The sequence below is a fragment of the Nesoenas mayeri genome (assembly GCF_963082525.1).
Source record: "Nesoenas mayeri genome assembly, chromosome: 5".
In the NCBI taxonomy this organism is placed as follows: domain Eukaryota; kingdom Metazoa; phylum Chordata; class Aves; order Columbiformes; family Columbidae; genus Nesoenas; species Nesoenas mayeri.
In genome coordinates, this window is record NC_137548.1 from 58,310,003 (window position 1) to 58,332,631 (window position 22,629).

General features: G+C 40.0%; 1 protein-coding gene across 6 annotated transcripts in view; it reads left to right on the top strand.

The window, feature by feature from the left end:
* Positions 1-5,018: 5,018 nt before the first annotated feature.
* AMPD3 (adenosine monophosphate deaminase 3) overlaps positions 5,019-22,629 on the top strand; it is a 38,779-nt gene continuing 21,168 nt past the window's right edge. For 2 of the 6 annotated variants that reach the window (XR_013922183.1, XM_080345347.1), the window contains exons 1-5: positions 12,617-12,775; positions 15,490-15,715; positions 17,600-17,795; positions 18,254-18,419; positions 20,725-20,944. Coding sequence is in view for 5 of the 6 variants with exons in the window: in XM_080345347.1 (XP_080201473.1) it covers positions 12,754-12,775; positions 15,490-15,715; positions 17,600-17,795; positions 18,254-18,419; positions 20,725-20,944 (830 nt within the window). In the remaining variant the exon portion in view is untranslated. Of the gene's footprint in view, positions 6,872-11,940; positions 12,266-12,615; positions 12,776-15,489; positions 15,716-17,599; positions 17,796-18,253; positions 18,420-20,724; positions 20,945-22,629 lie in introns of those variants that run through there. The other 4 variants (XM_080345346.1, XM_080345348.1, XM_080345349.1 and 1 more) reach the window with 4 other exon arrangements.

Here is a 22,629-nt window from a genome sequence, read left to right on the forward strand (position 1 = left end):
CATACCATATGTAAGTGTGGAAACAACATATTTTTCCTTCCATCTATCACAGTATTTAAGTCTGCTAAAAAGTCAGAAGCACTTGTCACAGGGAGGGAAACAAACAGCAAGTTGCTTTGTACTATACTAGAAAAAACAGTTCTTTTAAAAGATATTCAGACTGAAATGTCACAGAGTTGGGCTTTGACATATTGTAAATGAAGCAAGTAATGCAAAGGCTGGCAGAACAAACATGGGCATGTAATGGAGAAAATATTGTCTTGGCATGACCTACATGAGAGATGTGCAAAGTCATTCTGCAGAGAAGGCCAAATTCCATGTTTAATGACTACTTGTCTAAATTTAGGACTATATGATACACTTAATCTACAGTAAGATGCACAATGATATCACTAGGGTACTGGCATTAAGATCAAGGGGATAAACTATCCTTTTGTACTATGCTAGCTATCTCAGACTTAACTACCACGATTGTGTATCAGCTGAGGAAACATTCCTCTCTTGACTTTCACTGTTATTTCTGCACTTTAATTTTCTTCTTTACAGTTTTCCTTTTGCTGCTATTCATTGCATTTCAGTTTCCTTTCTGTCTTTTTCTTCCCTTCCCTTGGACTTTTCCTCCCTGTAATAATTCCTCCTTAACTCTAGTTGCCTCCAATCAAAAACTTCTGATAAACATTCCAAGTCATGCCATTGTATATTAGAGTTAACTGTACGGAGACAACTAACATAACACAGAATATTATTTCAAGCTGCCTATTAGTAGAGTCCTGAAGAAAACACTACAAAAATTTACAATGAGTTCATGTTTAGAATATTGTAATGGATTTTTTTTCTCTCCAGGGAAAGTGATGGGTGTAACCACTGTAGCATAAGCTATTCTTAAATAACTAGTTGCAGCTTTTGGAATAGCTCAGAAATAGTTTATGCCATGAGAGATGTATCAGTCAATTTCCTTCCGTAGACAAAAGCTGCTGTAAACAGGACATGGTAGCACATGCTCTACTTTAACGTAAACTTAAATTATCGAGAAACCGGCTATATCATGGGTTTGTGCAGTACATCAGGTGGGAAAAATGGAAAGGCTCCACAGACTCAGATAGGTCTTTTCTTGTCTCTGTTTTAAATGAACCACATCGTTGGCTCTCTTCTGTCCCTAATTGTTGTATTATGATCTTCCTGGCCTCCAGCTCTTTGTTCTAACTATTAAACAAGACTAACATTTTTTTGAGGTCATAGTGATAATATGATAGCCCCTTGGAGGGGATTCAGTAAGCACAATACAGCAGTAATGCATTGCAATATTATTAGAACCTTAATTTTAACTTTTGTCAATATTATCACTGAAGAAACTAACTGTTTTTAAAAGTTTCAAATACATAGTGGTCAGAAGAACCACCAATAACAAGCAGAAGGAGTTTAGAAAGCACAAGACATGCTCAGTTTCCTTTCTTGAACACAATGGGCAGTTGCTAAAAGGAGTACAGCTGTTAAGTGATTCCTTTAAAGCACAACGTTCTTACTGCATAGTCCCTCCTGTCTAAGATGGCTACCCAGAAGCTTCCAAAATAACTAATTTAATTCTGCTTCACTCTGAGATTCCTGGTAAGCAACTGATTTTTAGTTGTCACTTCCGTATGTGACTCTTGAGAATGATTGACTGCAGCATTCTTAGGCACCTACGTGCAGAACAAAAGAAACAATTTTTGACAGTGTTTACTTCTTCTCATGGACTATAAGGAATCTTAGAACACCAGCTTAGATTCAGATAACTATATCTCAAACATCTAAAAAGTGAGGTCAGGCAAGTTCCCATGACCAAAGTCTGTCCTACTATTTGACCAGACTTGCACAGAGAAAAAAAAAAACAAAAAAAGAAAAAGAAGGGGAATTATTATAGGACAATGACTTCTGAGATGGACCTCGGAAGAGGTGGTTTATCTCAGAAATATCAGTGGCTCTTCTTGGTGTGATCCCTGTTGTCCTCTGTTCTACATCTCCCATGGCAGCAGAAGCTGTTAGGTTGGCTCAGTCATGGCCCCAGCTCTGCCTTGACCCCTGTGTTTTCTCCATACAAGAGCAAAATTCTGTTTTGCCTGTTTGTTGAGTAGCTGTTAGACGATCTGCACTCACCTTCTTACATTACATTAAGAGAATAAAGCCAGCCCAACTATTTAGACAATAACTATAAAAAAATCATGTTTCTTTTTCTCTAGGAGTTATCCGTAGAGGCAGAAAATGACAATGTGAACATGTAACAAGGGAAATGACTGTGGATGACAAATGTTGAGCAATTATATCTGAGCTCATCATGAGAAATGATGAAGATAATATCAGCATAAATTGTGGTCATGTCTATTGTGTGCACACACGCCTGCATGTATGCTGATTACCAGGAAGGGAGATAACAGCTGTTGAAGCTTGTTGCAGCATTTTGAGGAAAAATGTAAGAAACCTTCAATGTGGCCTCTTTCCAGCTTTCTGACCAACTCCAGAGCACTGCATCAGTTTGATATGCCAGACTGTCAAAAAGACAGTTCACAGAAGGAAGGCCACAATCCAGAAAACAACTGATTAAGTATAGACCCCTGAAATAGCAGGTGACAAAGAAGCACAGGCATCTGAAGGGTTTAAATGCCCAGAAGAAATGGAAACGTGCAACTAAAATTAATAATATGAAAATGGCTGAGGCTAAATATCAGAGAAAACTTTTTGACAATTCTTGGTTGTCTCTAGTGAACTAATAGAAATCTCCACGTAAAATTTTAACACTGTTAATTCTAGCACCAATAACTGTGCAGTTCGTAAGAAACAAGAACTGTCAGGGATCAATATGGAAGACCATGAGCTGCTTTCCCTCTCTGACCGTTGAGATCGCACTTAGGTCTTGCTCTTTCACATAGAAGTCAAAACCACACAAAACTGTACTTTTTCAGTTTAAACACTAGGTGGCTCTGTTGGCTTTTTAAAGTGCAGCATTTCCCAAGCTTGCACGAGTTTTGAAAAGTGGATATGATTTAGAGAGATGTGGTCCATTTACAGTCATCATGGACTATGTAACCTTTTCTAGAAGAGTCTCTATTGTGAATGATTACAAGGAAACATAGATACTATTACTCAAAAAAAAAAAAAAAAGAGAGAGAAAGAATTACGATCAGCCTTCAACCAATTTGGAACTGATAACCAGCGCAAGAGGAAAAAAAGCATTGGCTTTCAGTTTCTCCCCTGTGTTATCCCTAATTTTCACAGTTAATTGTGCCCACGGGGTGCCTGTGTGGTGACTAAGGATGGGAAAATGAAGGCTATGGATTATGGATTATGGCCCCATTCGTGGAAGAAGTTCACATAAGTGGTTTTAAGCTGTTAATATGCTCTTTCAGTCCTTGAATCACTTTGCACTTCTCTCTGTCCTATTGGCACAAGAAACACTCTATTCTTTTCGTCTTGAGCTGGTTAAAAGTATCTCAAGGCACTGCTAAGGCAGCTATGGATCTCTCAGTCATGTAGACACCCCTTCCTTCACACAATGCTACAAAATGCTGAAAAGCTGTCCTGAGGGATTATCCTTGGATTCCGTTCTTCCAAAGTGACCACCCCAGGGCTGCCTGCCCTGACTGGCACTCAGATAGCTTCTTTTCAGAACAAGGGACCCACCAGCCTTAATTTGGGGGAAAATGTTCCACATTATCAATCATCAAAATTAATGACTAATTTCATTTGGGAGTGTGAAACATTTTTATATGTCTTTCAGAGGTGTCGCAGATCTACAATCCTTCTTCTCTAGTCTTTAGCCACAATTAGTGTACTTTCTCACACAGAAAATAAAAGGAAGCATTTTTTTCTTAGCAATCTCACAACTGTCACCCTGGACATGGCCATAATAGTTACACCTTTAAATCTTTTTTGTTCTTCCCTGGTGCGTAAGTTTCCCCATTGGAATTAATCACTGGAGTAGTCTTTGCAGAGCATTTTGGCAATCAACAACAGCTATATTTTGTATGAACAGATTCAGTACTTCATGAACTGTTAAAGCATATCTGGAAAAGCAAAGAGATAGACTGTATAAAAAGTTTACTCTTGCTCTTTTACCAAATATCAAGTTTCAGTACCAGATTACTAGATAAATGTTTGCATACAGCAAATTTACTGTTCCACATTGTTTGGAGGTAGCATATATTTAACAGTTTAAAATTTATATTTCATTTATATGAAATAATAACACAATCTGAGTTTTGAAGAAGGATTAAATTGAATTGAAAAATAACAATAAAAACAAATTTTAAGACATATCAATGTGATGGTCTCTTTTAAAATTATCTGCTCATCTAAGTTCCAGATTCCCCTGATATTTCTGTTTAGTAGACAAAAGCTTGTCAAAATTCAGAAACTAATGATTAGAGAAGCCAGGCAATGAGTTTAACAGCTCTTTTTTTCTTCCACTTCTGTCTAGATTTGAGAAGACTGGCTGTTTCCCTACTCTCTGCTTATGTCCACTGGATCATACAGGAGATGACAGCTATAAGCCACTCAAACAGCTGACTAATCCAGCAGATCACCTTTCATCTCATACTTTCTTTCATCTTCTCTAGTCTCTATTGGCTGCCTCAACCTCAGAGAGATTTGTGCATGTTTGAGCTACTACCTGGGGAAACTAATTTCTTTTCAGCTGCATGATCTCGTAAAGAGTTTATTGTGTACAGAGACCCTCCCCAGAGATTCTTCATCTTGCCACAGTAGCACAGTATTCCTCAGCATGGTAATCTATGGCACATTCCTTTGGCTCAATAGTGCATTTTTGTGACCTAAGCATCAGTTAGAGGATGTCTTTGCAGGGTACTGGGGGCAGAAATGAGCTTACACTGCCTGTAGTCTTAACCATCAAAAGCTAAGAGCTCAAAGAGCTGTGCTATATCTGGTCATACAATTTTTGGATCAAAGCTGGCTCACATCCCCCTGGCTCACAGTGCACAACGAAGCCGTAGAACAAGCTCACTACCATAGGATGTTGTGAACACCAAAATAGACATGGTTAAAAATGGAACTGGACTCATTCTTGGAAGGCATTCACTGGCTGATGACAATCAGTTAGGACAGTCCAGATTCCACCTCTAGTTCATGAAGGTTATGAAGCAATACAGGTGAGGCAGAACAGAAAAGGATTGCTTTGTCTTTGGCACCATCTAATTAACTACTAAAATTTCTGTTCATACTGGATTTTTCTTGTAAGTTTGGCTGAGCATTAACAACAAATGAAAAAGGAAAGGGGTATGAAGGTGTATGGTCAAAAATGTATAAGTAGTGAACAAAGCAAGACCCTGAGCCAAGTACCTCTGTCCACCAATCCTTCAAGGTATCTACGCAATTCAAGGCCTTTCCAGGGTGAAAAAGGGCTAAAGGAAAAGGGGAAAAAACCCAACCCAACCAACCAACAAAACCCAAACAACAAACAACAAACCCAAACCAACCAAACAAAAAACAACCAACCAACCAATATCCACACACGCACGTGCGCGCGTGCACACACACACACAAAACAAACAAAACAAAACCCCGAACGAACCAAACAGAAAACCCAAACAACGAACAAAACCCACCAAAACCCTAACAAACTAACCAAACAAAAAAACTCAAACAAACCACATGCACACACACACACAAACTTATCAGGGGCACTAAGTCAAAAAGGAAAGGTATGTAAGAGTTTCAGGATCAAAAATTACCATGGAGAGAAACATCAAGCACAGAAGCCCCAACAGCATCTACCACTCCATAAAAATATCCCAAGTGGACACCACCTGCACATAAGAGGACAAGGGAACAGAAAGAGGCCCCACCATCTCTGGGATCTCTCATAATATCTGCTAGAAATAGAGTGTGGAGCTTCGGGGCTCTTTTGTCTAGCCCTGATGGTACTTAAGTGACTTGGAAATCTACCTTTGCACATAGACATTGGAATCAGGTCTTCTGATTGTGGCAGCAGTTGAAATATAAAGCTTAAAATACACAGAACTTTATTTCCTTTTGTTCGTATTGGATTAAGTTCACTCCGTGCAATAACTATGAATCAATAAAGTCTTTCTTAGAACCTCAGAAAAGGGCACAAATATGACTTAAGTATGTCTCTTTCTTTTTTTCTTTCTGTTCTTTTCTTCTTTTCTTTTCCTTTTCTTTTCCTTTTCTTTTCCCTTTCCTTTCCTTTCCTTTCCTTTCCTTTCCTTTCCTTTCCTTTCCTTTCCTTTCCTTTCCTTTCCTTTCCTTTCCTCTCTTTCTCTTTCTTTTTTTTTCTTTTTCTTTTCTTTTCTTTTCTTTTCTTTTCTTTTCTTTTCTTTTCTTTTCTTTTCTTCTCTTCTCTTCTCTTCTCTTCTCTTCTCTTCTCTTCTCTTTTCTTTTCTTTTTTTTTCTTTTTTCTTTTTCCTTTCTTTCTTTCAGAATTTCCTCCAGGTTAAGTAGAAGATGGGAGTTTCATGAAATTCTCCGAGTGAAAAGTATCACAACAGCAAACAGGTCATCAAGTCACTTTGGAACCAGAGGGAGATACATCTCAAATAATGCTAACACCGCTTTTCCCTCCTTTTAATTTATACACACTAACGGCACAGATAGAGAAGTCTCCGACAGAAATGAACGGTTATGTAAGGTGAAATCTGCGTTCCTTGCGTAACTGCTGTTTACATAAGGCCGGCGCGGGCAGAGGCCGCGGGGAGGGCGGGAGCTGCCGGCAGGTCCGACGCAGCCGCTGGAGCCGCAGAGCCCGCCCGGGGCCCTGCCCGCCGGGCACGGAGCTCAGCGCAGCGCCGGGCGCGTCCCGGGGCGCGGTGGCCGCAGGTGGAGCTGGCCCTGCTGGAGAACCGCCGCTGAATGATAAAAGATGGTATGTTCCCACTGTCCATAGAGTAGGAAAAAAAAGATGGAAAATGCCACAAGCTGTAGGTTCTCATACCTAATATTTCAGCTGAGCTTTATGGAAAGAAGATGGGCTTTCTACGTCATTTTGGATATAAGCATAGGCCTAGGTATGTTTTTTTTTACTCAAGCAAGTTGCACAAAAATAATAAAGCAATCCCCCCAGGTAAAAGTTTAAGTTTCTACATGGAAATAAGAACACTTTGGGTTGGATTTCTTGTCAAATATGCCAGTTAGTGCTACACAAGCAGTATAGAGAAGGTTTATTTGGGCTGCAAATGGCCACTAGGAATCCCCACGTACAACTCCCGGCTTTGGAGGTTGCAGAGTTTCACTCACACTTGTAAAAGGAGAGACTTGAAAAACACGCTTGTGAAACAATGACAAGCCAGGGATATTCTGGGGACACGGAAGGCTATAGAACATTTGTGTAAGGTTATGTCTAAACCATATCTTGCAGTTCCCAGTTTCTGGGCACGGTTACATGCTTCACCTGCATCATGCAGATATCTGTTGTTTGGGAATAAGACTTCTGACTTGAAGGCCAAATAACCCAGATGCAAACCCTTGTCACAGATAATCACAAAAACCTTAATGGTAATCTAAAAGTAATACAAATACAGAGCTGAAGATCACCTAACAGAACTACTTGCATTTCCACTGCAAACATATGTAAAACAATTTAAAACATACAGTTCAGATTCCAGTGCTGATTTTTGCAGAAATAAAATAATTCAGAATTCTATTTATTTCAGGAGTTTCCCAAATAGACCACAGAACTCCTCTCTGTGAACTGTAATTACAGTTTCATTATTTATCCTGCACTGGCAGTGTCTAATTTATTAGCCTTTTGCTTGCTGAATATTTTATTTTATGTACATTCTGAGTGAATAAAGTTCCTCTTAAAACACAGCTGAGAAAAACGTCAGAGTAGTGGTTAAAAAGTATTTCATCTGCATATCATGTAACAGATGTGAAATGTAACTTTCAGAAAATTCTCCTTTTTATAGATCAGATTAAAGGTCTTTTAGCTCCACATACAGGCTTGTCTAATACAGTCAGATCTCTCCTTCTCAGAACAGCTCCAGAATTTCAGATAAATCATGTATAATGTCAGAGCAAGGCAGTCTTCCACCAAAGGCAAATACTTGCAAAGTCCAAGGTAAGTAGGTTTGAGATAAACTGGCTTTAAACTAGCATCTTTACATGGCTGTTCTAACCAAAGGCAGGCAGTTAGTAGATGCCAGCAAAGAATTTGCCAACTGGCTGGAAAGAAAGCTTCACAAATATGTAAATGACAGCCTGCAATTCCAAGCACACCAAAGAGTCCCATCTTGCTTGTAAACCTTTCTTGTGCAACAAAGTAATACAGTATATTCCATTTATAAGCTCATGGAAAACTTCAGTTATGTTATTTCAGACTCAGATTATTAGGACTGTACAGATTCTTTCCTAGGTTATTTTTAAAGCAGTGACTGAACAGTCACATCCTTTTGTAATTTCTATAGTTCCCACTTACATTTCAGTTTTTCAACAATCAGATTTATATTTGCATACTACATATATTTTATTTTGTAATAATATAGTACAGGACTACTATACTCACACATATCCTTTCAGAAAGAAGAATGTCATGTGACTGAAAAAAACTAGAAACAGAATTCCAAACCCACTATCAGCTCTGATATCAGTGCAAGTCTTTTTCAAAACATTTTGCATTTTATATAGGCATAGTTGTATCTTGTGTGTACATATTCCGAACACCACAACTATCCAAGATGGAGTCTAGAAAAAATGTGCCTACCCAACATTTCTCCTCCTTGTTGCCCTCTTGCATATTTTCTGGAATGGCCTTGAGCAGACTCAAAAACATAGAATATTTGCTGCTTATATTTAGAGTTGGAACCAAACTTATAGATTTACAAATTCTAGTTTAACCCAATACTGAGAAAGACCCTATTATCTCTATCAGGACTTCTTAACTGGGTCTAATTCAAATATAGGAGTGAATACTCATATACCAAATAAATTTTGACAACAGTTTGAAAAGCAGTGGGTAAGAAAAAGGATGCTTTTTGATTTGCTGCCTTTCTAAAACAGACAGACGTGATTTGCTTTCTATCATTTCAGTTACTCTGTGGAATAATTTTCTCCCTTTTTCAATGATTACAATGTTCATCTATTGTTTTGTTTAAAAAGTTGAGTCATTCCTCTTTCTAGTAGACAGTATTTGATAATACAATTCAATTACATTTCACATTTGGCACAAAACTCCCCTCCAGCTTTTGGAGATCACATTATTTAACCATGGGGTTTTTTTGCTGTTGGAATAGCAGTTACTCTTCAGTAACTAAATGCATGTATGCCAAGCATGTTATTAACTGAACTGATTGAAGATCAGAAGAGTGAATACTAGGTCTAATATTGCCTGGATGCCACCAATGGGTATATTATAGATAGAAATATTTCATTTGATCCATTAGTTGTTTTCTTGTTATCAATATCACAGTCAGAAATACGAATCTACTAGAAAGATATCAAAATGCACTAGCTTTTAAGGCGCTGTTCAAATGAAAGCAGTACATTATAACAACTGAAACAATTTCAAGTGAGAATGAGAGACCATTTCCTAATTTTGATTATTTTGTATTCCAGCTTTAATAATGCCTCAGACAAGATTCTTCTGTTTCTAAAAATAAGTATTAATAATACAGATGTGTATTTAGGGTTTTCTTTATTCCATTCCTCAATAGATGTTGACATGCAAGCAAATCTTTAAAACTTTTATTGTATTTCCCTTTGTTAAAATAGACTGACTGTGAAAGAGCAGTCCAAATACCATATATACTGCAATAATCATGAGTTTACTACTGTCACCAAAAGAATAATGTCAAAAGAACATTTAGAACAACTTTGGAGACACTTGCACTACTTTCAATACAGTGTATAAAAGTATAACTGGCTCAGAAACTGAACTGGCAGAAAGATTCCTTCATGGGCCAGATGGCAAGTGTTTAACCAGGTGTTGACTGACACCACTGGGGTGTTCCAAGTCTGGATGCAAGGTTTAATGCTTTATGTCTTGCAGGTGCTAATGGAAGCATACAACAACATATACCGTTCAAAATACACTATTTCATTTTTGTCAGCTTAGTGTTACTTCAGTTTTCCAAAGACAGATGTGAATTGTTCATTATAAGAAGAGAGATGGGATATAAAACTGGACCCACTAGTCAAATGCAGGTTCTGAACACAGTTTGTTTACGTAAATGATCATAGTAATTGCTTCTGCAAAATTTGAAAGGACTCCCGAGTATTTTTTTGTTTATTTATCACCATTAACTGAGTCTTACAATCCATCCTGACATTGCCATAGAACTTGAAATGGTATTTCCTTAGTGCTTCAATTACTATAGACCCATTTACTAAGTCACGATCTGTTTGCCTTTAAAGGTTTCCAACTTGTTACAAAAAGCTCATTTAAATAGTCATGGTCAGCTAGAACAAGTGTCTTATGTTCTTATGGATTTGTATGTCAGAGCATCTAGAAGCTTTTTCCTTGTTAAGGCATTTTTAAAGTCTCCCTTTTGCGTCAATTCTCTTCCAGGCTCTTGCATCCCATAGTTGTTATATTAATGAAATGTGGAGGCAAGACTCATTTGCCTAGCTGAGAAGAGGAATCCAAGAAGCCACAGGATACCCGAGCCCAGCAATGCAGGGCACAGTTATGATTAGAGGGCCACTAAGGAGCCCAAACTGCCAGGAAAACTCCATGATGGGAAGCAGACAAGTTTGGGCAAGTTCAGGCAGGTGGTTGGGAGATGGAATGCGGAACAGGAGAAATGAAGCACAACTAACAGGTCAGCAATCAATGGGTGTACTGAATGGCCACAGCAACAGGTGTGTGTGCTTTACTCATATATCACTTGGGCAGGGCAACTGTGAGTCAGACTCACAGACACTTACAGTGTGCAGTTTTCCTGGGTGGCAGATGGCTTGTCTGGGTGTAGCCTGGCAGCAGGTGATGAAGACATTCAGAGTTACTGTGGAAGAAAGATGCACATGCAGCATAAGCCTTTTGCCAAACTAAGAAACAATGACTATTTTTGTTAGTGTGTTTGGTGTGTCTTTTTCTTTTCCTTTCTTTTCCTTTTAATGATTTTGATTGGTTGACATTTTCAAATGCTTTGGATTGGTACATGTGTCATAAAACAGCTGTGGCCAAGATTCTTAGCTTTTTTACAAGCGTATGAAGGTGATTGCATTGATACTAGTGTAAAAGTCAGACACTGCAAACTTTTGCAACTCTTCTTTACAACTCAAACTTTATATGGTCAACTACCTTCTTTTCACTTCAATTTCTTCACCAGCTGTGTAAAGTAATTTCTGAAGCTAAAAACCCCTGAGGTTTATGAACGGCACATTTCTTCATTTACCAAGATGGGAGGACATAGTGGGGACAGCACACTTGCCACAGAACTACCCAATCCCTCGTGTGTTTCTGGAGATCTAACTTTACCTTGTTTCTTTTTACAGAAGGAACTTGTTCCTCAGTTGCTACATTCCCCATGCTTTGCTACACTGCAGAGATACTTTTATATTTAAATGTCTTTAGATTAGACTTCAAGTATTGTTACCCAAAGTTACCATAAACACCCCTAAACCTTTTAGCTTCAGGGCTTGGAATCTCTCGAAGTTTTACATATTAAGATCCTCATTCCTGCTGAGTCATGCTCGGTTTGACCTTCACTTATTTGTCTTGGTTTCTTTACCCGAGAAGTTTACTTTATTGTTTGTATATATATACGAGTATCTGAACCATGTCGCTACACTGAAGGACGGACATTGTTGAAAACACTTTCAACAGGGATCCATCGACAGCAAACTTACTTATGGGGTGTGATCTTCGCACCAGCCTCACGACGCTCTGGTGTCGAGCCAAAGTTTTCCCTGTGACAGCACTTTCTGAGGAGGAGTTTTGAAACAAGCGCTTGCGAAGGGGCGCCCCGCGGCTGAGGCGAGCTCAGGCGGGCTGAGGTGGGCCGGGGCCGGGCCGAGGCGGCACGCCCCGGGGCGCTCCCTCCCTCCCGCGCCGGCGAGGAGACATGTGACAGAGCGACTTCTGTCTCGGAGCCGCCGAAAGGGAAAGGGCCGCCGCGGCGAGGGGTAGGAAGGCTTCTCTCGGATCCTCCGGCTCCCACCGAGGCCACAGCCCCGCGGGGGAGGTGCCGCCCCTGCCCGCGCCACTCCCGTCGCCGCAGGTGCAGCCGCGGTTCGCGCGGTGCCGGACAGTGCCCGGAGCGGCCGCCTCGTCCCGAGCCGAGCAGCCCCCGCCGCCCCGCGCGGGACTCCCCTCACACAGGTACGGACAGGGTGCGCGCCCCTCCTCGTCCCGCCCCGCCAGGGCGACCGTTAACGGCCCCCGCGCCGCTCGCGCCAGGGCTGGGCGGGGCAGCGCAGCCCCTCCGGACACCGCTGGCGCGTCGCCCGGCAGGAGCCTGCGCCCGCCGCCCCCGCGCCCTCCTTCCGCCAGTGCCCGGCTCCACCTGCTGCGGAGCCGCCCCGGGCCGCGATGCCGCCGCCCAGGAGGCAGCTGGCCGTTCCGGTGGGGCCGGGGGCGCGGCGAGCGGGCTTCTCCGCCCGGGGGCCGCTGTGGCCTTAAAGGGCCGGGGAAGGGGCGGCGCGGCACTGCGGTAGCGGGGCGGCCGGCTGTCGGCTGAATGCGGCAGAGGGGAGCGGCGGCATCTGGCGGGAGCAGCTCCTCCCTCTGCCGCCGCCTCATCCGCCGCCGGCTTCTGACAGTGCTCCCAGCCGGCGGGTGGCGGGGCCCGGCCCTGCCCCAGCCCCAGCATGGCTTTCCCCGGGGCGCTAGGTAAGTCGAGGGGCAGGAGGCAGCGCCGAGCCGGGCTGGTCCGGGGTGCTGGTGACCTTGGCTGCCGCCCCGGCGGGCACGGGCTCTGGGCGGCCGTGTCCGGGGCTCCTGCGGCGGGAGCTCCCGCGGCCGGGCCCCGCCCCACCTGCTCCGGCAGCGGGATGCGGCCCCGGGGGTGCCAGCTGACCGGCGAGGGGCTTGGGAAGCGGCGGTTCTGGTTGTTTTCATGGTGTGTGCTCATTACCTATGCAAGCCCATTAAATTCCCCATCAATAAGTGTTTTTAAAATAATCATTCCATCATTTTTTATGCAGCATGTTTCAAGAGATTTTTCTTTTTTTCTCTCCCTACAAAGGTGCAGAACTAAAGAGCAACCAAAGCAACCTTTCTGTCAGAGATATATATTTAGGAAAGGAGCATTTGCTGGTTGCTGGATGGCATTCATACCCCCTCCCCATCCCATTACGATGTCTAGTTGTCGCTCTCCCACTTGCTCATCTTGGGTAAAAGACAGCACTTCTATAGAAGGCTACTGGATATGAGATCCTCATCCCACAGCTTACCTGAGTACTGCATGAAGTGTCTCATGACTGGTTTAGGTTTATTAAACCCATTTCAGTGACATAAGCTAGCAGTGATGTGGGTGAACCTACCTTCAAAGTGTTTTGTGCCTTAGTCTCTCATTTGCTTGGGTGGACAACATGAGATCAGGTTCTGTAAGAAAGAAAAAAAAAAACAGCCTTTAGTCTGAGTATAGGATGCTTGTGTCCATACATTCTGCCTCTTTACTATCTTATTGTAATGATTTAAAATACAGTATAGTTTCTCATGCAATGTATTTCTTACTGCACTTCTGTTTCTGATCACAATTCTCTAAGAAAAAGTTTGTTTATACTAGGAAAATGCTCAACCAATGATAAAGAACCAACTGATTTTTTCTTGTCCAAGTCTGCCAGTACTGAATGTATTTTAATTGCTGATTTTGCAGCAGAAGAAACATCGTTATTCCACATTTTACTGTTAGTGCTAGCGCTCTTAATGTGGTCGAGTAACTATAAAGGCCTGGCTGAAGTGGCCCAAAAACCCCTTGTTGCTGGCGACTGTGTTCATGGAGATTAGTGGAAAGGCTCCCATGACCTCACTGAGGTTTGAAACTGAGAAACCAAACCTAAGTTTGGATGCTACTAAGACATCATAGTGCATTGTTATAGAATCATTCAGTTAAATGTGTATTTTTATGTATGTTATGTAGTTGCACATGATTTTATAAAGACCTAATACTAATTGCAAAACAAATACTCTCTAAGCAGAAAAACTGCATATTCAGACCCACAGTTCTTTAAAACCAGTGTCATTTTTTCACTGGGCTGTGAATTGGTTCTTACAAAATAATGTAGATGATCACTAAATTGCCATGTTATGGTCCAATATATCTCTTGTTACCTTTCCACACTATATTTGCTTTTAGAATAAAACCAAAAGTGTTCTCAAAGCAACTGTGAAAACAGGTGGACATTTATTAGAATATTTTAGGCTGAAAACAACAGGATCACATATCAAAAGGATCACATATCAACACGTGAAACTTGCAGCATGCCTACAGAAATACTGTAATGGGGGCCCTGATAAGTTATGCCTTGAGTGATTAAAAACTGCCACGCTCTATGTTGTCTTTCAGCATATGTTGGTATTTAAATGAATACCATCTTACAAAATGTTTGCATTTTTATAACCAAAAAGGATTCTGAAATGCCAGTTTTGGACCTAGACTTCACATTCTGGCAGTGCTTGGATCTATTTGTTGTGACATGTTCATTGCTATTTTTAACTTATGTAATAAGAATTTAATCTTATTTGTTACAAACTCCATCATAGTGAGGGCATTCAAAAAGCTTTACAGTACATAATAAATAATGCTGGTCAGTAGCTTAGAAGCATTGTATTTTTTTTTCCCTTCCAGAATGCTACCAGATATGTCAAAATTCACAGATGGTATTTTCAGTAGTGCTACTATAACAAAATGGAAATATTTTGTGATGAAAGGCTACTTAGATAGGCATGCAAAATATAAAGCATTTTTTTTTTTTTTAAATAATATTTAGATGCCATAAAGTCCATATCCTATCTGCTTCCCACAAACAATTCAAAAGCAGTATATGAACTACGGGAAACAAATGAAAAAAAAGTCACTGAGTTAACTACCCCATATTTGTTCCTGTTGTGCAACCATTTTACTTCACAGCAGCTCCATCACTTTCTTATTTGTGGAAAGGATGGGGTGAGTTAGAAATTTGCAACCTTCTAACTTGCTTGTGGTGCTAAAATTGGGTTGAAGTCACTGAGCAGGGAAGAAGGAAATCCATTCACTCACTTGCTTACCAAGTTCAGTGCAAGTATATACAGCTAAGTATAGATTATGCAAATAAGTGGAATCTACTGGCAAATCTGCACATACATATCTTAGGAATTTTAATGAGTATACCAAGAAGTTCCTAATTCACAAACTGGCATGGCTTCTCAAGTAAAGATGCTCTTTGGACACCTGTGGTTCTTGTGTACTGCATAGTAGTATAAATTCTGCGTAGCTCTTCTACTTTATTCTGCTTTTGCTCTAAGTTTTTAATGTCAACATGTGTACCATGAAAACATCCCGGTGTCTCACATACCTTTATTCTGCTTGTAGTTATAACTTTGCCAACTGTTTTCTTTATTAGCCGAGATGCCCAGACAGTTTCCGAAGCTGAACATCTCTGAGGTTGATGAGCATGTGCGACTTCTAGCAGAGAAAGTATTTGCTAAAGTCCTCCGAGAAGAAGACAGCAAAGATGCCTTGTCACTATTCACCGTGCCTGAAGACTGCCCTATTGGGCAGAAAGAGGCCAAGGAAAGGGAACTACAGAAGGAACTGGCAGAACAACAGTCTGTGGAAACAACTAAAAGGTTTGTTCTGTAGTTGCTTTCTTAAGTGGAAAATAGTTTTTAAATGAATTTGAGTTAATATTAAGATATCTGGCAAATAATATTCTTCCTCTTATTACTTCAGGAGAAAGGTCAACAGCAGGTACCAAGGGCACCTGTGTGATGTCCTCGGGGTGGGAATGGGCCCTAGGGGGCTTGGATTGCTGAGGTTGTCTCAGATGCATTTCCAGCAATAGCACAGATATTGCATATGCAGGTTTAACAAACAGCAAAACTGTGTGGAAGTGAACACAACCCTAAGACTCTTTAATGTAAAAAGAGTCAGAAAAAGAAACACATTCCTTGTCCCCCTTTATTCTAGTTTCATTCAGAGATGGAAAATTTTAACATAGAGAAAATGACAGTGGTATGATACTTCTTATGTCTCTGTAAAAATAGATGAAGGCAAAGACTTGACATTTAACAACAAGGGAGAAGGTGAAAAGTGGTATTGGCATAATGAGGTTATTCGCAGGTTTCCTTAACTCACAGAGATATAATGTAACCACTATCAGCCTTAAAAGTGTACATTTTGAGTTTTCTTAGAAAAAATACTGTCCACCTTTGGTTTACCCATGAACCTAGTTAAGCCAAACTTGATTTGGTTTTCTATTTTCTTCTGTGAGAGAGGTAGCCTTACTCTGATGTCAGGCTATTCCAGTGTCTTAACTTCAGTGAACGGACTAGATTATTTCATAGAGTCATGTGAGCTCAGCAGCAGTCTGACACCAAATGGCTTGGATGTGCACAGGCTCTTCAAAAAGCAGTCAAACAAGGAAGCCTTTGAAAGTGGTAGCTAAACACATGTACTGGTTATCTGGAGACAATCAGTTGGGCAATGCTTGGCATCACATTTCTGGAACAGAAGGGAGAAGAGTCAACTTAGTTAAATTAAGGTATGACACACTGATGATACAGGCTGAGACTTTTGGTTTTGAATTGTGCAAGTGGGTTTCCCGGTTGCGAAGTTCATAAACATAAACAAGCACAGAAAGGAAAACAAGATGTTTTCAAACAACTATTTGGTATATCTTTCTTCCTGAATTAATAAGTTTCACTTTTAATTTGGGAAATTGTCTTATAGAAATATGTTTTGTCAAAGTGTACCTCAAGTTTTTACAAGTTTAACTGTGGGAAGTGGGATATTATATGTATGTTGTTTATAGTCCTGCCCTACAGGACTGAAGCGTACTTCAAGGACAGTTACATGAGTACAACTTCTGTTGTTTTCAGTTGCAGCTGATCCAATAATGCCTTTCAAGAATTTCATACTGATTTCAAAGGTGGCTGCAAGTACTTGAGAGGATGGGATTTGGTCATATATATATATATGAAATCTTGATGCATTTTCTTGTCTGACAACTAGATGAGTTTTTCTGCATGTTTTGGGAAGAATTGAAAGTGTGTATAATAGCATCATAACTTAAAACAACTTACGATATGTACCATTCCCTTGTTTCTGTCTGATACTTTGTGAATTCTGATGCTACCAGCCTCTAAGAATCAACTCCTACTAAAGTAAGCACAGTAATCGCATTTTCCTTCCGTACAGTGACTTGCTGAAACTGAATTTATAATTTATAACAAAACAAACCTTACTGCATCTTACAGTGATTGTAAATAAATTAAGGCATATTGTATCCCTGTGGAGGGTACGTGCAATTGTGTGTAGCATATATAATGTGAAATATATAAAAAAAAAAAGCTAAAAGCACAAATATTTTGTGATCAACGTTTTTCCTGTGGTATAAGAGATTTAATTTGTTAAATTTCTTAGGGGGTGATTTCTTTGCTGTAATCAGTTTTCCAGTGCATTTAATGTTTTATACCATGGCTTATTTTATGCTTTATACCATGAATTTGTAGGAAGAAAAGTTTCAAGATGATTCGATCCCAGTCTTTGTCATTACAAATTCCATCTCAGGAATGGAAAGCACCATCAGCCAATCCTGTTATGTCTCCTGCAACGCCAGTTCTTCCAAGTGCTTTTGTGCCAGTCCAAGTGCCATATGATGTCCCAGAGTTTCAGAGAGTTTCGATTAGTGGGGACTACTGTGCAGGGGTAAGAAGCCTTCCCCCCACCCCGCTTTCTGTATCTGGTGGGGGGAAATCCCAAACCACAAGTGACTAATTATATATAAAGTGTGAAATACCAGTATATTATGGCTCTGCAACAAACTGTTAAGTTGCTTTTTGAACACATTGATTTGTAAAACAGTTAAAGTCAAGGTTGGGTCATTTTATACTTTTTATCATAAAAAATAGATTGAATAGATAAAAACATAGTTAGGTGTTAAATAAATGGGTGATGCATGGTAGGAGTATCTGTACCTTTTGCACATTGTATTTAGATGCTGCTTCTGTCATTTGCTTCCTGAGACCTTGGGTAAGATCCTTATGGTCAAGCTGCATACACTTGGATTTCTGGAAATTCAGTCTCATTGCTACTGGTGTAGATTCAGTTTGTTGCTAAAACTGATGTTTTACTTTTGTCAGTATTTATCCAGGCTTTCCTTTCAGGTTACAGTTGATGATTATGAACAGGCTGCCAAAAGCCTGGTCAAAGCTCTTCTCATTCGAGAAAAGTATTCACGTCTTGCCTACCATCGCTTCCCAAGAACGACATCTCAGTATTTGTGTAGCATGCAAGATGAAAAATGGAAGGTAGAAGATGAAGTGTATCCAGGTGAATATCCTTGTTCTTTTTTTTTAAAATATAGAATTAAACTCGTGCACTACTGTGATAAAGGTAAGTTGAATATTTGTGATTATCTGAGTCTCTCCCTTTGTAATTTATTCTGTTAGTAAGTGGTGGAGAATCACTGATGGACCTAAGTTACACATCCTATGTCTAAGCTGAAACCTTAAAGCTGTCAGAAGCTTAAAAAAATCTACTAGATGCTCATTGATTATTTTTTGGCAGCAAATGGGATGGTAAGTAGTACACTTGTGTTTGTCCAGGAAAAAGATATATGGGTATGGCTTAAAGTGAAAAGTCATTCCTTCTAATCTTGGCATGCTGAAATAAAGGGATTATGAGCTCATCTAGATTGTAAACTGAAGCATGATACAGACGTGCCAGTTGGCAAGCCCTGAGTAATTTCCTAGGCATGGCACACTTACCAAGTCAAGACTGGAAGCTGTATACTTATAATTGTTGGGCATTCTGCCAGGGTTAATAAACTCTGATCTCTCAACAAGGCTTATTAGGTTGAACATATTCCCCACTATATATGTCACAAATGATACTTGTCACTTAGGTGGGTTGTGTGTTGAAAGCTTTGCTTGTGCATTAAACTGTTTGCGCTGCGAGTTTTTGGATTAGCCTGTGAGGAGCAACGTTTGGTCTGTACAGATGTGCCTCTGTAGATGTGTCCATATTGTTGGCAATGTGTTCTGAGCCATAAAGTGGCATTTAAAATCAATCACCCTCTAGCTCAGTGGTTGAAAGAAGGTGAATTAACATGTTTTCAAGCATTTGATATACATAAGAAGTGTAAAGAGGACAGTATACTAAATATTAAACACAGGAAAGATTTTGGAACAGCTGCCAGGGAGATATTTCCAAGCTATTACTAGGATAATAACTTCTTTACAGTTCTGATTTTAAATTTATGACATAAGAAAATCTCATTACACAATGTCTTAATTAGTACTAGTTTGAGTTGAATAGTTATGAATAATAGAGATAAGAATAGTATCAGTTTATAACATACATTCAGGTGCCCCAGGTGAATAAAAGGACTGGTTAATTACTTTTCTGGCTTAACAGAACAGGTAAAAGAAGAAATCTGTGATAAGATGGAGCTCAAGAATGTAGTTCAGTTGACATAAATGTAATTGAGACACTTACGTTATGCTAGTTGCATTAGTAAGATATTGTAAAAGAAGCAATGAACATTCACTAGCATGAGTGATAATGTTTGAGTGTTCGTAGAAGCTGAATCTCCCAGAAGTATGTGTGTTTACCTGATTCTCAGGGAAAAATCCCAACCATGCTTCTAGTACTTCCTGATTTTGGTCAGAGAGCCAAGGGGAAAACTAGAGTTGTATTGTACTACCTCTGGCTTCTGCACTTCTCGGTCCTATTCAAAAGCAATTAAACATAAAAGTAAAGGAGTTTTATTAAGAACGAAACACCCCCCCAGAAAAACAAACAAACAAAAACCACCCCCCCAAAAAAAACCAAACAAAAACCAACCCACAAACAACAAACAAAAAAATCCACCACACACAAATGGAAAAAAACCAAAACAAAACAATCAAAACACAACAAAAGCAACCAACCCCCCCAAAACCTACAGACCAACCACTGCCTTGGTTAGAGTGAGAAGTACTGAGTCTTAAATTAATACCTGCTCTAACATGAGTGAGGTGTATTTACTAATGGTTCAGAGAGAGGAAACAATCCTAATATGTATGTATGTGCTAGTCTAGCTCAGTGGATTGTGGGAAGGGCAGAGGTGAAGCAGTGAGGCACAGCTTGTTCTTTTCTGACTGATGTTTCAATATGAGAACAGCTTCATTACTGTGTGCTTAAATACAAACTTCCAAAATTACTACAGTGAGTCAGAAGGTGAAAAGAAAATAATAAAGGTGGGTATGAAGTCAACAACTGTTTTATTGTTCAAAAATCTCAACTGTACTTTCAGCCATTCTAATTCAAATACTTCTGGAAACTTATTTTGATACTTGTGCCATCATGCATTAATAACTAATGGTATTAAATCTATTTATACCTTGGTTCAGAGAAGTCTAATAATATGTAATATTTGAATTAAGATAGGCACTTACCTTAGAGAAGGACTGCAATTAAAGCCTGTCAGAATAAAGCTGTGTTGTAACAACAGATCTTTTATAGTAGCTGAAAATGTGATTTTAATGAAAGTATTAAGACCTGCTGGAAATAAGTGTTACAGAAGCAGAAAGCCCTTTTTGTAATTACTTTGCCTTTTGTGTTAGTTCTAAATGTAATGTAAACTTATTTCCAGATTTCCATTCGCCCCCAGAAGAAAATGAAGACCCTTACAATCTTGATGATGCTCCAGACAATTTGGATTATGTTGTAAAATTAAAAGGTGGAATTCCCTTTGTTTATGATAACAAAGAAATGATGGAACTCAATGAGCCTCGGAGTCTGCCATATCCTGACCTGCAGACCTACACCCTTGACCTGAGCCACGTTCTTGCTCTAATTGCAGATGGTCCAACGTATGTTTCTCTTTCTTTCCTTGCCCCTTCAGGCTGCTGGTTGCCTTTAGTTTAATACTTCTGTCTTTCGTGATATTTAATTCCTTAATGTACTCATTCTACAGTAATGTTTTGTTTTGTGCTTCTCAAGCATTAATGCATCACAAAAAGACTCAAAAGGAAAAAAGAAAAACCACATATGCCTTTTTTCTTTCTTTGGCTTCTTTGCATGAACCATGGCAAAAGGAGAAGTAGATAACAGAAATGCAAGAAATTGGCCAGATGTTCCCATTGAAGTCAAATATGACCCAGACTTCTTCAGGCACGGGAACTGAAACTTGAGCCTGACCTTTTTTTTTTTTACTTTGCTTTGGCCTATGCTGAATTTGAGGTTTTGAACAGTTGTCTGGAATTCTTTCATGTCTGCTCTACTCTTGCTGCATGCATGGAAACCCTGCATGTATAGAGCACACAGAACAGCACAGCATTGCAAATATTCAGTTTGATTTATTCCAGATGTAAATTAACTGCTCATGTGCTGCAAAACTGATCCACACATGCACAATCAGAGTAGGTCTGAAATTTCCCAGAACCATCAAACTCCTAGGGAATCTCTATAAAGCAGAACTATAACTACTGTAGTATGGTCACTGACACTCTCATAACAAAGCAGTGTCTTTGCCTAGTGCGTAAGAAAACGTGCATCCAGTTTGTAAGTTTACTTCCTGGCTGAGAACTGGAAATGTCAAGGTTTCAACACCAGGAAAGGAAAAGAATCTGTCCTAGGATGGAACAAAGCAGGAACGTGGACTGTTCTTCCAAACTATTTGCCCTGCCTGCCAGCACTGCATTCCTGGTCCTCCTGCCTGTGCGAGATCATAACTTACAGTGTGACTAGTTAGTCACACCTGGTGCGTTCTTTCCTCTGACACCTGTAGCACCATGTCTCTGCCTTGCACATTGACAGTGGCAAAGCAGATGGGCTGAGCAGAACTGTCCCACTCCCTAAGCACTTTTTCAAGAGCAAAAGCCTGTGCTTCCGTGAGCTTTATCGGCACACCTGTTCTAAATCAAAGCTACCTTGAGTATGCTTATTTGCAGTATGCAATTGGTAAATGCATTTCCAAATTTAGTGTGTTATATTCCAAGAGACAAATATTGAGAAGATTAAAGGACAAGGAGGAAAAATTTGAAACAAAAGTCATACCAAAGACCCTTCTTTTTGCAGCTTTTGTTAACAGTCTTTAACAGGAAGCCACAAGTAAGAAGAGCTTTGCTAGGACATGTTAGATCACTTGTCACCTTAGTGAATGTAGGAATAATCATCTGCTCCGTTCACTTCTTCAGATTAAGCTTTTACAGGCTGATTTGCACTCCCTGATAAATACACACAAACCAAAAGAAAAGTCTTTGCACTAATCCTGTTGCATAAGCTCTTTGTACGGTATTGTTTCCCTGTTTGCAGCAAGTCCTTTCCTGTCATTTATGTCTGTCACACACGGGGCTGCTTGGAGATCAAGAACCCATTGTTCTTTAATCCTTGCTGCTCTTCAACTGGTGAAATCTCACCCCTGCTTCTCAGTCTTCAGTCTCTTGAGTAATAGCAGAACCTGATAAAGACTTCCTGCAGTGGGCAAGCAGGTCTTGATCAGTATCAGATACAGTGAGACTGTGTTTGAATTGGACTTTCAAATCCATAATGGGAT